Source organism: Podarcis liolepis (genome assembly GCF_965112155.1).
Source record: "Podarcis liolepis genome assembly, chromosome: 9".
In the NCBI taxonomy this organism is placed as follows: domain Eukaryota; kingdom Metazoa; phylum Chordata; class Lepidosauria; order Squamata; family Lacertidae; genus Podarcis; species Podarcis liolepis.
The window spans coordinates 74,916,235-74,933,171 of NC_139564.1; the positions used below are offsets into that span (position 1 = coordinate 74,916,235).

At 44.7% G+C, this 16,937-nt stretch overlaps 1 protein-coding gene across 1 annotated transcript in view; it reads left to right on the forward strand.

Moving 5' to 3' along the window:
- BOD1L1 (biorientation of chromosomes in cell division 1 like 1) overlaps positions 1-12,201 on the forward strand; it is a 38,123-nt gene extending 25,922 nt beyond the window's left edge. The window contains exons 14-25 of the mRNA XM_083460676.1: positions 247-331; positions 509-588; positions 1,390-1,474; positions 2,906-2,973; positions 3,719-3,794; positions 3,873-3,907; positions 5,338-5,386; positions 6,255-6,283; positions 7,108-7,192; positions 7,614-7,812; positions 10,653-10,793; positions 10,889-12,201. Coding sequence (XP_083316802.1) covers positions 247-331; positions 509-588; positions 1,390-1,474; positions 2,906-2,973; positions 3,719-3,794; positions 3,873-3,907; positions 5,338-5,386; positions 6,255-6,283; positions 7,108-7,192; positions 7,614-7,812; positions 10,653-10,793; positions 10,889-10,997 — 1,041 coding nt within the window. The 3' untranslated portion in view covers positions 10,998-12,201. The remainder of the gene's footprint in view (positions 1-246; positions 332-508; positions 589-1,389; positions 1,475-2,905; positions 2,974-3,718; positions 3,795-3,872; positions 3,908-5,337; positions 5,387-6,254; positions 6,284-7,107; positions 7,193-7,613; positions 7,813-10,652; positions 10,794-10,888) is intronic.
- Positions 12,202-16,937: the final 4,736 nt, after the last annotated feature.

Genomic DNA, 16,937 nt, shown 5'->3' on the forward strand with positions numbered 1-16,937 from the left:
CATGATTTCTATATTGGGATAGCTAAATGAAACCGCCTTGTTCCGGGGGGGCAGTATCGCTCTTAATAGCAGACAATGGAGGCAAGCAACCAGGGACAGCTGTAACTTTGATGCTCTGCTTGGCATCTTCCCTGACGCATCTCGGCTGGCTGCTGTTCAGAAGAGAATGCTGGACTACTTCCACTTTCAGTCTTGATCCAACATAGAAATATTTACTTTCTCATCTATTTCCTCTCCTCCTCTTAGTTGCAGGTAGAAATACCTGATCAGAAGGAAGAGAGCTTCATGCCAGAAACAGACAGACATCCTGGTATCGAAGAGGGTGAATCAGGTAGTTTACAAATAAACTCTCCTACCTTGTTGTCTCTGGCAAACATTTGACTAGTTTGCATGGGATGGTTTGCAGGCCAATCTGATTTAGAAAAAAAATACGTACAAGGTTTCAGCACTCATTATCCTAAGTCTTCAGAAAATGTTTTTTTAAAAAAGGGTTAAATTTATTTTGCAGATCATGGTCCAGTGTGTCAGATTTTGGGAGAAGAAGCTGAAGAGAGCCAGTATTTTGAAGCCAGAGCAGAATCTAATACGGTATACTTTAAATCTGTTTTCAGATATATTACTTCTCAACATACTGCTTGAAATGCTTGCTCAAAGTCAACACAGCCCTAGCCACATTCCCCATAACGGGGGCCACAGCATCCATTAATTCTCATTACTGTCAATGCAATCAGTCGTGGAACGTAGGATCAAAAATGTAACAAAACAACAACATAAGCACTTCTCAGAGAATCTCTCGCCCCTTATAGACAGCTGCTTGTTGTAGCTTTCCTCAAAGTAAACTGCAAATGAGCTTCCTAGAAGACAGTTTTACCTTCAGCCTTTTCAGTGACTTCTCTTTTCAAGCCATCTTTAGGGTCGTAGTTTGGTTTGACGTATTTACTGACAGATGAGCATTTTCTTTAAATTCTTTCGTGATTTATAGTAGTTTCAGAGATAATTAAAGACGGTGCAGCTGGTATTTTCTCTGGAGATTAATTTTCATGGTGCTTGGGCAAGCTATAGTTTCTCCCACTCCAGTCGCTCACCCATCTGATAGGCTTTCTCGATTCCACATCAGCGAACGATCCAGAGCATGTAGGAGGAATTAATCCCATGTTGCATGTGTTATGCAGAGATAAGAACGACAGATAAACTTTGCTGTCAAGTCACCACTTAATTACACTTTTTGGAAGGAGGTGTGGCTCCTCCTCGGAAGCGGCTTATCAGTTATTTCTGTCAGAATAATTTACGTAACTAGTTGTGGTGGCAACCTTTAAATGTAGTAGTTCACAATGCCGTTCTGTTGGTACTACAGCACGCAGTATTTTAACATGTTTTATAATTTCATAGGAAACAACTTCCAGAGACTCAGAAGATACCCTTGAAGGTGATGCCAAGTCTCTGCAACCTTCATCAGAAACTGTAGAAGCAAAAGGTAACTTTCCTGAAAGGGTTAAAAGACACCTTTCATTTTTGGGGAGGGACCAATGAAAGCCTTTGTTGGTGTTGGGTTGGCAACCCCAGTTCTTTTCTCTTTTTTCCCCAATTAATTTTTATAAGTTTTCCAAATTTTTAACAAATTAATTCAAATTTGACACAAATGTAAAAGTTGACCTCTACCCTCCCCCTTTCAAGATGCAACTTTTCCCTCTCTCCTTTGCTACTCACAGTAAAATACTTTTTCTTAATTTCTAAGACTTTTCCATCCATTCCTATTTCCATCAACTGTGCCTGTTCAATTCCTGCTTAAACTTTTCTCTGACTATTTTCCTAATTAATCAAATAGAGTTAATCTTCCTTTATCAATCCATATAAATCATTAATCATAATTTTAAATCATATTTCTTCCAATATAACTTAGTCACCCTGTCTTTACACATTTGCAACATTCTAATTAACAGTACTCAAGTTTTACAGACTCCAGAAACATCTCCTGGTCTACCTTGTTATGCAGTTCCCTTTTCAGAAAACAGACAACCCCAGCGCCAAAGAGCCTCCTTCCTGCTGGATGGAGAATAGTCCACCCATGTCTGGACCACAGTCTAGTGAATAAGTAGAACTGATGCTCCTGTGCACAGTCAAACCTCAGTTTTCGGACATCTCGGCTGCCAAACATTTTGGAAGCCAAACACCAAAAACCCGGAAGTGAATGCTTCCGTTTTCTAATGCCCCTCAAAAGCCAAACAGCTTCTAAGGCATGTTTCTCAATTTTCCCCACTGAACTTGCTGGCGTCCCTTTGAGCCTCGGTTTTCAAATGTTTTGGAAGTCGAATGGACTTCCAGAACGGATTATGTTGGAAAACTGAGGTTCCGCTGTATTAAGCAAATATCCTGTTCCTTTGCATACCTACCCCATAGAACAGGGGTAGGCAACCTAAGGTCCGGGGGCTGGATGCAGCCCATTTGCCTTCTCAATCCAGCCCCCAGACAGTTCGGGAATCAGCGTGCTTTTACATGAGTAGAATGTGTCCTTTTATTTAAAATGCATCTCTGGGTTCTTTGTGGGACATAGGAATTCGTTCATTCCCCCCCCCCCCCATATATATATATAGTCCAGCCCACCACATGGTCTGAGGGGTGGTGGACCGGCCCACGGCTGAAAAAGGTTGCTGATCCCTGCCATAGAAGCACAGGTGTATGCAGTGATACATGATGCCGCAAACTGTAGGATAGGTTATAGCAGCTGCATATTCGTTGATGTTTATCTAGATTGTCAAAGAAGTCGAAATGATGGGGTGTGCTGCAAGTGAAAACCAGGCGATGTACAATTCAGAGGAAGTCACTGGTTTAAGCAATTGCTCAAAAATGATGGTGGGGATTTAATTTGTGGGGTTTTTTTAAATTAAAAAAACGTTTTTCCCTGCAGATGAGATTGTTGGCAAAGCGGATATTTGTGAAAAGTCAGATGAGAAATCCAGTGTAAATCCTGTTGAGGCAAGTAACGTGGCCTATTCTGATAGTTATTTGAAAGTATACTTTCCTGATGGATGGCTGGTGAAGGGAAGAGAAGGGAAGATCTCCCAGGATGGGAGGCTGGGGGAATAAAAGGAGGAGAGAATTTGCTGAATTTTGAGAGAAGCACCCAGTAAGTCTAGTTGCTTAAACCAGAACTGATTCTGTATTCTGTATATATTCTGAAGTGCACGTTGGAATGGTCGTGAGCACTTTTATCTGGAAAGTGCCTCACTAATTGGTCCAAGCAGGCTACTGGGGGCTGTAATAAACCGCAAACCACTCAAAATAGCTCCACTGGTTGACCTTCACACAAATACTAAGTAATTATTATCATTGTGAATAACGTTGGTGCACACCGGAGCTTATAAATGGTTTAACTTTCCTTGGCTATTAAGAATCCATCCCAGCCATGGTTTTGATTTCAATGGGAGAGGAGACTTTAGCGGATTTTTAACTCTCCACTGAAACAGTGAAACTTAAAAGAAAATGTTTGACTTAATCTATGGTGTGTGAGAGAGGTTGGGAAAGACACGCTATCATAATGTGAAGAATCACTATTTCTGGACATGTTGTATTAGTTTTGTGGGCACTAGTCAGTGAAAGCTTACACAGCAATAAATTGGTTAGTCCTTTAATGTAACACAAAACTCTTTGTTCATAATCCAGTTGCCTTAGTGGACACCTTGAATTGACTTAAACAACATTTGTTTGTCCTTTTGTTTAGGAAAAAAAGCAAGTACCAGTTAAGCGGAAAAGAGGAAGACCCCGTAAATATCCTATTGAAATAATGGCACTGCTTGGTAAGTACAGAGCTGTGTCACCATGGAAAATGTACTTCAGCATTTCATTAAACTCAGAAGGTTTATTTTTCCTTTCAGGTCAAGTTTCAGAAGCTGACTCAAGAACTGGAAATGTAAGCATTTGGATGGATATTCTGTTTGGATGCTCACATATTGTGGGATTGCTGGCTCTCTGTGGAACACTGTTTTATACTTTTTTCAATTGCAATAACACAACATTGGCCAGGATCCCGTGGGCTATTAAGCTGGTTCCTTGAGCTCAAGGCATTACCCTTGTTTTCTCCCACACTATAGCGGATTATTTTTTAAATGGAAGGGACCTTCAAAAATAGTTGTGATATTCAGGTGACTCAAGATTTCCAGTGGGTTGGTGCAGATTTTCTTTTTTTGTCACCTGCCTTGGAGGTCTGTTGTCCAGCCAGGAAGGCAGCATATAAATTGACAACCTGGACAATTTTGTATTTTCTTCATGCTATTATTTTTATATCCCTCACTTTCTCCCAAAGGGCACCCAACACATCAGTAACAATATCATTAAAAACAGTTGAAAAGCAATGAGGTTCTCTCACTCCATTATTTCAGGGTTGCCAGTATCTTTCATCCACCAAATGGCTGGGTAAACAGGAATGTTTTTAAATTCCTCCTGAAAGCCAGTAATGAGGGAGAAGAAGAAACCTCACTAGGCAGGGCAGTCCACAAATGGGCACTGACATGGTCACCCCCAGTGGAGGCACCAACGCCGTGTTTGCCATAAGGCATACCATCTCTGTGGGAGGAAGGCATAACTGCTACTGCATAAAAGAACTATTAAACTGGGGGTATGAATTGACCCAAAACATGTCAGCTACTAGATCACTGCAGCACTTAGTGATTGGCAGCTGAACGTGTGAGCTTCATTGAAAGCAGTGGTTTTAAAATGTTTGCCAGCTCACAGAAAAGTCAGCTGTAGATTTCATGGCAAAGCCAGGTTTGTTGTTGTGTGATCTGAGAAATGGTCTTGAGTTGTAAAATGTACTGCATATTAGATTTTTGCGAGTCTTTGGACCGTAACAAAGAATGTGCGTGTGCATATTAGATTATTTTATTTTTATTTGCATTAACTGAAGAAACAGTATAGCCCTCTTCAGGACTTATCATCTTAAGAGAGAACGCATGTAGAGATTAAATTCAAATATGCCCCATTCACCCTGCGCCCACCCACAGGCACCTGAGTTTTTTGGCACTTTTACACAGTAGGGAGCCTTGCATATCTACGGAAGCCACTCATGGGACTAGGAATCCTGATCTTCCAGGGTTCCCACTCTTGCAAGGAGCCTCCATAGATCTGCAAAGCTCTGTGCTGCAGAAATGCACTGTCAGTGTCTAAAGGAGTCGAGAGACATGTGGCTTCATTTGGGGTGGGGTGGGGAAAACATCTGTCCTCACAACTCCATTCAGTGGGTGTTTTCTCTTCGGGTGATAAGACCTAAACAGGGCCTGAACGTGTTTTAATTTTTCTAATCCTGCACTATAGAAATATACTGCTATTTTTGTTTTTAATTAGATGCAGCAGTCTTCAGGTTCTAGCAGTAGACAGATGATTACTCCAAAAGGTAATTATTTTTTTAAAAAATTCTCTTTGGAAAGGAAGAAAGAGTGGAAAGGATGAGGTGCATCTGTAACTCAGCCATTTTTCTTTAAAGAGTTACTACTCCAAAAATTCAGATATAGCCTTATACAGTGGTACCTCTGGTTACGAACTTAATTCGTTCCTGAGGTGCGCTTTCACTAATGGGGCCTTCCCCTGCTCGCGTACGTCCGGCACGCAATTTCCGTTCGTATCCTGGGGCAAAGTTCGCAACCAGGAGCAACTACTTCCGGGTTAGCAGACCGCATAACCTGAAGCGTTCATAAGCAGAGGTACCACTCTTGTGGATCTACAAAACAATGGTGCATGCAAAGACCTTCCCCCATCTATTTCAAAGATGAGTAAAACACTTTGTCCAGCTTCCAAGTGGACTGATTTCAGTGGCATTGACATGGATGCCAGAGATTTCCCACTTCTGTGAGTAGGGCAGTTTAGGGTGCTTGGGTCAAATGGCAAAGTAACCACTGTGACTCACTGCTTCATACACTGTTCCAGTAAGATTTTGAAGCGAAGCAACTGCATGATTTACTCAGGCTGCTGGCATGGGAAGTAACCAGTTGCATCCACCTTTTTACCAGACTGTAGCATTTACAACTAACATCAAGCATTTCAAAATCCTGAGCTGCCTTCCGTTGGACATCTCTGCCAGAAATAACTTAATTTTTGCTTTATTATGCTGTGGCGAATTTTAGAAAGAAATCCTTTTTTAAAAGTTCCTTGGTCATTTAAGTTTAATTTAAACTTCATACAAAAAATGATGGTTATAACAGTTGGTGTGTTCAGAGTTGCAGTTTATGTAGAGTTCTTAACACATTTTTTTCTTCCTTTTTTAGTCAAAGGTTCATTGAATGAGAGACACAAAGTAAGTTCAAGATCTTTTAGTGCAAATTGTTTTCCACTTTGATCCTAAAAATGTTTGATTTTTGTGGACCATTGATCCATAAAATGAAAGCAATAATCAATGTACTGTACTATAAAATAAATAAGACAGTATTGTAGATGAAAAAAATTTAAATTACATTTTTTTTCTTACCTGCACTGATGATAGCCATTGTTTGGATGGGGGGCTTTTATTCATTTCCGCAGTCACACAATCAATCAGTAGTTGAACTGGGTTCCACACAGTCACAAAAAAAAATTAACCAAAAAAGCCTCAAAACTCAAAACAAATAGCAAAAAGAAAAGCGCCAAATTTAATCCATTCCGGAAGTGCGTTTGACTTGTGAAATGTTCGAAAACCAAGTAGCAACTTCTGATTGGTGCAGGCACCCCAGAAACAATAGCCGACAGCCGCATTAGATGTTTGGCTTCCGAAAAATGTTTGCAAACCAGAATGCTTACTTCCGGGTTTTTGGCATTTGGGAACCAAGGCGTTTGAGTACCAAGGTACCACTATATGCCTTATTATACACCTGATCATGGGTAGCAGTTATTCAGCAGTTTGTCATCTATGAGCTTTTCTAATTATTAAAAATCCGCATCTTGTTGCATGTTTCCCCTAAGTGACGTGTGTATTTTGTGAACAAGTACATAAGTAGAGTGTGCTGCAATATGTTCCTCTCCTCTCCGTACTGTCAATAAATTTATAAGCCCTCTTATGAGTTCCCCTTGTCTTTTTTTTCTCAGCCAGAAGCCCTGTATGCTTTCAATTTCTTTACTGTTTCCCCCTTTACTTCCAACTATTAGGAAGCTAAAGAAGGGGAGGCAGAGGTGGCTGTGCGTCGAAGGGGAAGGAAGCCCAAACGACCTCTAATTCCACCAGAGGAAACAGGTAAAACATGGAGGTTCTGCTTCTCTTAACTTTTTCTATTGTTTAAGGTGCATGTTAGCTTATACAAATATCAGTTTTATTATCCTTTATTCATCGAGGGGAAAATCATTGGGTTATGGCTAAAGTAAATATTATGGGGAAATGTGCAAATTGCTGTAATCTCATGTCAGGAATGGTACATCCCAGCTGCTTGCCTACAACCTCTTGGGTTTTCTATGAATTCTGGCTGTGAACTAAAGAAGTAAACTATTGTAAATGTTTTTGGAGAGATTTTAAACAAGTATGCATTAAAATGCTACGGAAATGGAAAATTACTTACTCCACTCACGGGGTCCATTTAGAATTCACCTTCTAAAGTAAGTATCCATATCCCTTCTGGAGGCTTGGGTGGAAATTTGAGTGTGTTTATAAAATTTTGTAGGGAAGGACACACTTGAGCCAAACAAAAAACGTCAGAAACTAACACTTGCTGTTGAAGAGGAGACAAAAGACAAAGATGAAAAGGATGAAAACAAGGAGAGTGGCGATAACGGAGGGGAGGACAGTGACAACAGTGATGATGCTGACGAAATGCATTCAGGGGCCACAACACGGTCAGCCTCAAGATTGGAAGCACAAAGGTAACGTTGGCTCTGCAGAGACTTGGGCAGTGGGCTAGATGCGTCACCAAGCATGGAGGGCTGTGGTGGGGATGGAAGAAGTCCAGAGCGCCAGTGGATGAGCAGACACAACCTTGTACTTCTTTGAATCTTGGCCTCTGACTCCAGTCCTTAATGAATCCATCCCAAATCCAGTTCTGCCTCATCTTTCTGTATAAAAATATAATAAAGGCATCTTGTTTGTGATCCCTAGCTACCAAAAAATTTGCTCAGCTGTTGCTTATAGAAAAAATCATGAGACTTTCTATATATTCCATATTCATACTTTCATTTTATTGCTAAATTACTCTAGCCAACCTGCTTCTTCAGGAAGCAAATTTGTCTTACAACCTTCCCTCCCTTGGTGATCTCTTAGCATCTTGGGTGCATATATTTTTACAGTTAAGTTGTGTATAAATTTTTTGAAATAAATAAATGTATTCTAGACCCATGAAGGCTTCACGTCTAGCAATCCAAACTTCATTGCAGAAACTGACTCCCTGGGTAGGAGTCAGAGAGGTTTTGCCACATTATTAGTTTTTGAGTAATAATGTGTCTCTTTCCCCACCTCTCTGTCTCACTCACATGTGTGGATGCACACACTGGAGGATACAGTAGCTAAGGGACCCAAGGGTCATCTAGTCCAACCCCCTGCAATGCGGGAATCTCTACCAAAGCATGCATAACAGATGGCCATCCAATCTCTGCTTAAAAACCTCCAGGGAATGAGAGCCCACCACCTCCCGAGAGAGTTCGTTCCACTTTCAAACAGTGCTTACCGTCAGAAAGTTCTTCCTGGTGTTTAGTTAGAATCTCCTTTTCTTATAACTTGAAGCCATTTGTTTGGGGGCCTACCCTCCAGAGCAGGAGAAAACAAGCTTTGTTCCATCTTTTATGGGACAGCCCTTGATTAGAGGAGACTGAGAGGAGATATGATCACCATCTTCAAATATATCAAGGCTAAACATGCTCAGCTCCATCAACCGTTCCTCCTAAGGCTTGGTTTCCAGACCCCTGTTCATCTTGGTTGCTCTCCTCTGCACACATTCCAGCTTATCAATATCCTTCTTAAATTGTGGTGCCCAGTATCAGCAGTTCCACATTAAAATCATTCCTACTCCACAGTAGGAATGGACCATGTTGTATAATAGGAAATGTATATAACAAAACTCTGATGGCAGTTCTGTTAGGTCAAAAGAAAAGGCCTGGAGATCACATCCTTTGCACCTGAAGGTCTCAGGCCTTCAATGAGAGCCAGTGTGGTGTAGTGGTTAAGAGCGGTAGTCTCATAATCTGGAGAACCGGGTTCGAGTCTCCGCTCCTCCGCATGCAGCTGCTGGGTGACCTTGGGCCAGTCACACTTCTTTGAAGTCTCTCAGCCCCACTCACCTCACAGAGTGTTTGTTGTGGGGGAGGAAGGGAAAGGAGAATGTTAGCCGCTTTGAGACTCCTTAAAGGGAGTGAAAGGCGGGATATCAAATCCAATTAGCTTCAATTAAAATCAGCTTCAATTAAAAGGATCTCTAGCAACAAGGCTTACAAAGTCACGATCATCATTTTATTTGTATGCCATCTTTCTATGGTTAAAACCATGCTCAAGGCAGCTTAAAACATGAAAATATTTACAGTTACAAAAGGAGTCATAAACAAAAACATCAAAAAGTACACAATAAAATTGAGCCATTTCCACATAAATCATCAGGTCTAAAAATAAAGATACTAAAAATAATATCAATAACAGCAACAGAAGCCCCCTAAACCAGTGTTTCCCAACCGGTGTTCCGCGGCACACTAGTGTGCCGTGAGACACCGGCTGGTGTGCCGTGGGAGGAAGGCGGGCGAGTCGGGCGGTGAGAGGCAGCGAGGATCCGCGTCGAGCCGGGGGCGGCTCCGCGGTGGTGGTGCCGAGCGGCGGGGCAGCGCGCGCAAAAGGGAGGAGCGCGAGACAGCGGAGGAGGAGGAGGCCGGCATGTCCGGGCAGCAGCAGCAACAACAGCAGCAGCAACTCCCGCCGCCGCCCCCTCCTCCGCCCGCTATCGCCGCCGCCGCCTCAGCTGCCCTCGCTCTGCTGCCTCCTCCCACCCCGGCAAGGGGGAGGGAAAAAACTTTCGCTTTTGTGCGTCCCTCCCGGCGTGACGCTGCGCGCTGACGTCACGGGGCGGGGCTTTAATGGTGGTGTGCCGCGAGATTTTTTTCCGGCTAACAGGTGTGCCGTTGCCCAAAAACGTTTGGGAAACACTGCCCTAAACAATACCCCAGCCCAAGAGTCTGTTCAGCAGTCTCAGCTTTTGCAGTTGGAGTCAGTCCGGGCCCTGCCTTCCCAGGCCAGGTGGCAAAAGAGCCAGCAAGGCAGGAATCCGGTCTTCCAGGACTTATAGCCAAGATGGTCAGCTCAGCTCAGACCTGAGAGAGTCAGTGCCTGTACTGAGTTAAATGGACTAGTGGACGGAATCTGTTTAAGGCAGCTTCCTATGTTAGCATAAGGGACCAATTTAGAAGCAGTGGGCTGTGCAAGCTCAACTCTGCCTGCCTGCCACTTCCCCACTCCAAACCACCACCCCTGCTGTTTCTCCCTCTGCTAGGATTCAGGTCCTTGCTTGTGATCGAAACAGAGACTTAGCAGTCCGACTGGCACATTTAACTTCAGAAAGCAGAATACCTCAATTCCAACTTGAGACTGCCGAGTATTGCTACTTGCTTTTGAATGGCCAGTGTAAGAGTGTCTCTGAAAGCACAGATTCATTTTTAATTTTTGTGCTACTTTATTATATTTGCTAGGTAACCCGTCCTGTTTACATATGCTTATCTGCTCATTTTTTCAGAAAGCAGCCCAGCAAGCCCACAACACGAGCCACATCTAAAAATCAAAGCCCTGGTGCAGTTCCTCCTCCAAACCATCGAAAGTTAGCAGGGAGAAAGCAGTCACCTGCCGTTGCAAAATCCAATAAATCTCCTGGGGCACAGTAAGTATGGAAATGAAAGCCACTTCTAGCTTCTGAATATCTCTACGCCGTCTTTTCCAGAGTAATTTCACCGTGCTTTTTGGTTTGTTTTTCAGTTCAAGGTTACAGCCCACCAAGCGCAAAAGAGAAGCCAGTCCCTTGGTGTCGCCTAAGAAAAGTCACCAGAGGGGCGATGAACCTGAGGCGAAGAAGTCCAAGCGATAGTTTTGCCCCACGCCAGACAAATGGGGAAGGGAAAACAAACAAACTCTCCTCTGCTTCTTTGTAAAACAAGGAGGCTTTGCATGCGCTTGTTTCCAAGGTATAACATGTTACCTATGTAACATATTTAAACAGCTTTATACACTATTTGTTTATGCAGAGGTCTATAAGCATTGCAAAAGTTGACTTTGAACCTCAAGTAGAGATGGTCGAGAGTGACTCGCTGATGCTTCCAATCTGCTCATCACCAGTGGCCTCTTAATGACACCCTTTGTACATAAGCCACATATTTTAAAGAAGAATGTATTTTACTGCGTATGAACTTAATCAAACAGCAAGGACTGTTCTGCGGGCTGTTCTGATGTTATCTTACGTTGGTCATTTTAACTGGATTCTTAAATGTTGTGCAGCCATCATTAGCATTGTCTAGGGCGCGGGAAGGGACTCCTTTTCAGTGAACTCAACAAATCTCTGATTAACTGGCAGAGTACTTTCCTGCATGTATTCAAGTCAAGTAGAATTAGTATAAGGAGGAGACTTTACTTTCTTTCCTCACACTCGTGGATTTCTGTATGGTAAAAGTTTAAAAACTGCATTTACAGTGCTTAGTAAATGCACCCTATTCACTTGGAAATATATTATCATCTGTAAATTTTATCCCAGCGTCAAAGTAGTTAGAGTTCATTCAGATAGAACTAGACCCCTTCAGCTGAAACAGTGGAAACTGTCTCATTTTGAAGCTTCTAAATGTTTTTCTCTCAGTATTTCTCTTTTTCAACTGAAACACTGAAATTAAAGTATCACCTTCAGGATTTAAAGATCTTCACCATTTATCTCACACTTTATATACTAGTATTAAAAGAGAATGTAGCGCCTGGCCCTGCTGCCAGAATCATTAGTATACTTACATTTTACTCTCACAAGAACAAATCTTCAAGTTCGGTTTCATGTAAAGTTTTGGGGTTTTTTTTAATTATTATCAGAATTTGTCTCTTGCAAGGATGTGGTAAGTTGCCAAATAACCTGAGATTATTTTAAAATGTTCATATTCATGTTTTATAACCAAATTCAGCAGTCTATGTTTTTTTTAATTTGTTTTCTTTTTGTTTTGGGGACTTTTATTGTTGTAATGTGATTTTTTCTGTCAAATATTCTACTTTGTTTCTTACTGAATTTTTATATATAAATTATAAAACATTTCCCAAAACTAGAGTCCTGTATTTTTTTTAAGTCGCTAGATTAACTTTTTCAATGGGTAAGAAAAGTTTCGCTCTATAACACGCACCTGACCATAACACGCACATCGTTTTTAGAGGAGGAAAACGGGGGGGGGGGATTCTGAATGAAACAGTGGATGTATCATTTTTGTGCCTCGTGCTGTGGCCACAGACATGTGATCTGATGGTGGATTTGGGGTGACCCAATGCAACGATCCTGAGGATCCATGTGGATCCATGCTTTGTAACCACGTTTTAAGTGGGGAGGGAAGGAAAAACACAGAAGGGACAAGGAGCACGAGAGGGGTGTGCAGAGAAGCAGCTGGCTAAGAATGCAGGAGAGGGGTTTAACGGGAGGGAGAAAAGGAAGGCAAAAGTTTCCACCCACCCAAGCCAGTCCTCCCTCTCTCCCACCTGCATGTTTTCTGGCTGCCTGCGAGTCCCTAAAATGCTTCCCTGGATGCAGCAGCACTGGAGCACGGAGTGGAATTAGAAGGAAGGACGTGATCCTTTCCTTTTCCCTCTGCTTGCCTGGAGGGGAGGGGCTTTCCCTGCTCTTTGTTCCGTTTGAGCAAACAGCAACCGAAACAGAAGTGGGTGGGCAGTAAGACCCTGAGGCAGAATGCAGGAAAGCAACAGCTTCCTCTCTTCAGGCATCCCTCCTCCCTGACGTGTGATTGGATTTTTGCCCCTGCACTCAGGCCAGTCGGCTCCAGGGACCACACATTCACTCAATAACACGCACAGACATTTCCCCTTACTTTTTAGGAGAAAAATCTGTGTGTTATAGAGAGAAAAGTACGGTATGTTCAAAGGACACGATCCAAATGACATTTCGCTCTCTTTAAAATTGGGAAATTGAGAAGCACAAGGTGTTCCCTCCTCAGTTGAAATCACAGGGACTCAGTGGCACTTAGTGTTGGATGGATTGTGCCCTTAATGTGTAGATTATTGTAAAAATGCACAAACAGATGAGAACAGAGAGCATCATGCTCATAGATTCTTCGGCACTGTTAATTAAAAAAATGGCAGATAAAGATGATTAGTGACATTATGGGGAGCTGCCACAAGTTTCATCCTCCATCTCAGACTAAGACAGTCCTGCAGTTTTCAGCTTGGCCTTATCTATCACTCCCCCTGCTAATCATTTGATTGGTTCAGATGCTAGGAGATCCTCCACACACCAGTTTGGGGGAAGTAACATCTGACCCAGCATATTTCTGAGCACTGTTTACTGGTGCCGACATATACATGCACATGCAAAGCGAGTACAAAGCCACAAAGTAACCCTGCCCCCAGTAAGACGGGGAAATGAGCACACCAGCTGCCCAGGTGAGCTTCACTAAGTGAGCTTTACCATCTCTTGCCTACTGGCCTGCTGTTTCTTGTTCTTCGGCTGAAACTCCAGGTGCCTAAGTTGTTTGGCCTCTTAAGACAGTGTTTCCCAAACTTTTTTGGGCAACGGCACACCTGTTTACTGAAAAAAAATCTCGCGGCACACCACCATTAAAGCCCCGCCCCGTGACGTCAGCGCGCAGCGTCACGCCGGGAGGGACGCACGAAAGCTATCCTATGTAAATACGGATTTAGCCTCGGTTTGCTCTGGCTTTGAAGCTAAAGGTTAAAGGGGGGGGCAGAGAGACGTGTAGACCCGTTTGCTTAGAAGTAGGTCCCCAGTGTTTCCCCATGGGGTCCCAAGGAAGAGCGGCGCCACCCGATTGGATTTCCTAAACTCCCGCCCTGAGCGCTGGAGTTCCGCGTAACCCAAATTAAACCCGGTTGCTTACACTCTGTCCAGGAGGACGCACAATCCCCGCTTGACGGATGGGTCTGTTCCAAGGCTGGCTCCGCTGGCAAAGCCGGCTTGCTGGACGCCTCTTGGCAGGGAGAGAAGCGGACGGACGAGTTTTAAGAGGCTCTCCGTCGCTCCAGAAGAAGGCAGGGCGAAGATTTCAAGGGGCATCGCTCCGGCTGCTCCCTCTCCCGCCGCGCAGGAGCGATGCCTCTCTCTGGCTCTCCCTCCGCGCAGGCTGAGGGAGGGAGGGAGGTGCGCGTGTGACCCGTCTCTGCTGGGAGACCAAACCCAGCGAGGCAGAGTTGCGCGGAGGCGCCCAGGCAGCGCTGCCGGCTGCGAGGAGGAGCGCCAGGCAGCAGCAGGAGGCGCGGCCTCTCCTCGCCGCCGCCGCCCCGCCTCTCGCCGCCCGACTCGCCCGCCTCCCTCCAGGCATCTCGCGGCACACCAGCCGATGTCTCACGGCACACTCGTGTGCCGCGGAACACCGGTTGGGAAACACTGTCTTAAGAGATGACCTAGAGCTGCTGTCTCTTGGGACAGGGCACTCAAATGCTGCTTTGCACGGCAGAATTTGGGCTGGTTCTGATGCAAGTCAGCACAGAGACTCGAGCAGTAAAGTTGATTCTTTATTCAAGGAAATACAAACAGAGAAACCTACGGGCAAGACTGACCCCAGTAAAGCAGTTGCCAGAACTGACAATCTGTGCCTCTCACTTCCCCCTAAGTCTCCTCCCCGGCCGGCTGTTTCCCCAGCAGTCTTGAGCTCCATTGGGAAGGAGGGCCCTGTGCTCTTTGCTCTGCTACATGCACTGACCTGTGTTTTCTTGGAGACAAGGGAGGAGGGAATCTGAATACAGTATGACCCGCAGGCTCCTGTGAATCTGTTGCAGCCTCAGCCTCCACTTTCTCAGCTGCCTATCCTACATCTGCAGTGCTTTCTGCCTCTGGGATGGGATTAGCCAGAGAAAGCGGGTGCTGGGGGTGGGCAAATGCAGTGGTCCTGGGTAAAAGGCTGTATGGTATAAGAGGGGCAAACCCGGCAAGGGGCACACTGCACAGTTGGGGGTTGTGCCATATGTGGCCGCTAGCCAGAGGAGTTGTGATTGATGTATTAGCCAGCCCTCAGGCCTGACGATACTTCTTTTGAATGCCAGGTTGGTTTTAAATAAGAGCTCTCTCATTCATGATTTGATTGTGGTTAAGGAGACTAACAAGGACGTGGGTGGCGCTGTGGGTAAAACCTCAGCGCCTAGGACTTGCCGATCGCATGGTCGGCGGTTCAAATCCCCGCGGCGGGGTAAGCTCCCGTCGTTCGGTCCCAGCTACTGCCCACCTAGCAGTTCGAAAGCACCCCTAAGTGCAAGTAGATAAATAGGTACCGCTTTATAGCGGGAAGGTAAACGCCGTTTCCGTGTGCTGCGCTGCTGCCGGTTCGTCGGAGCAGCTTCGTCACGCTGGCCACGTGACCCAGAAGTGTCTTCGGACGGCGCCAGCTCACGGCCTCTAGAGTGAGATGAGCACGCAACCCTAGAGTCGGACACGACTGGCCCGTACGGGCAAGGATACCTTTACCTTTAAGGAGACTGACCTGGTAAGTGTTACTGAGACCTGGGTGGGTAAGCAGGGTGGGTTTGTGGGGAATTAAATACATGAATCCCTGTGGACCCACATGTGTGAGAGAACAAAAAAAATGGCACACAGGGAGCCCCAGTAGCAGAAAAATAAGCAGTACAGTGGTACCTCGGGTTATATACACTTCAGGTTACAGACCCCGCTAACCCAGAAATAGTACCTCGGGTTAAGAACTTTGCTTCAGGATGAGAACAGAAATCGTGCTCTGGCGGCACGGCGGCAGCAGGAGGCCCCATTAGCTAAAGTGGTCTTCAGGTTAAGAACAGACCTCAGGAACGAATTAAGTACTTAACCCGAGGTACCACTGTACAGTGAAGTGTTAAGAATGCAGGCTATTAAACCTTTCTATCCCATTCAGTGGGACGCAGGTGGCTCTGTGGGTTAAACCACAGAGCCTAGGACTTGCCGATCAGAAGGTCAGCAGTGTGACAGGGTGAGCTCCCGTTGCTGAGTCCCTGCTCCTGCCAACCTAGCAGTTCAAAAGCACCTCAAAGTGCAAGTAGATAAATAGGTACCGCTCTGGCGGGAAGGTAAACGGCGTTTCCGTGCACTGCTCTGGTTCTCCAGAAGTGGCTTAGTCATGCTGACCACATGACCCGGAAGCTGTTTGCCGGCTCCCTTGGCCGATAAAGCGAGATGAGCGCCGCAACCCCAGTCGGTCACGACTGGACCTAATGGTCAGGGGTCCCTTTACCTTTATCCCGTTCAGCTGCACACAGCAGCCGACCTCTTTCCACCCCTCTTGCAATGAGCAGGCCACACACTGTTAAGTACATTTAAAATGCTTTACTTACAGATTCAAAGTCTCAGTCATGCAGTAGCAACGAGAAACACAGGCAAAGTTCTACTGGGTAGAAAAATACAGTATATAGCTCCAGACACATGCTCTAAGCTTGGGAGCAAGCTTACACATGTCCTCCTTGATGGATTACATGATGCAGAAAGTGAGAGAGGAATGAGAAAGGCTTCACTTCCTCTCTGGAGGAGAGGGAACATGACTTAGCTGAGTCTAAATAAAAAAGTTCCTTCCAGTAGCACCTTAAAGACCAACTAAGTTAGTTCTTGGTATGAGCTTTCGTGTGCATGCACACTTCTTCAGATACCTGAAGAAGTGTGCATGCACACGAAAGCTCATACCAAGAACTAACTTAGTTGGTCTTTAAGGTGCTACTGGAAGGAACTTTTTTATTTTGACTATGGCAGACCAACACGGCTACCTATCTGTAACTTAGCTGAGTCTGTCTAGCAATACAACTCTGTGGTCCTTAACCCCTTCATGCACTAATTAGCAGTCCTGCA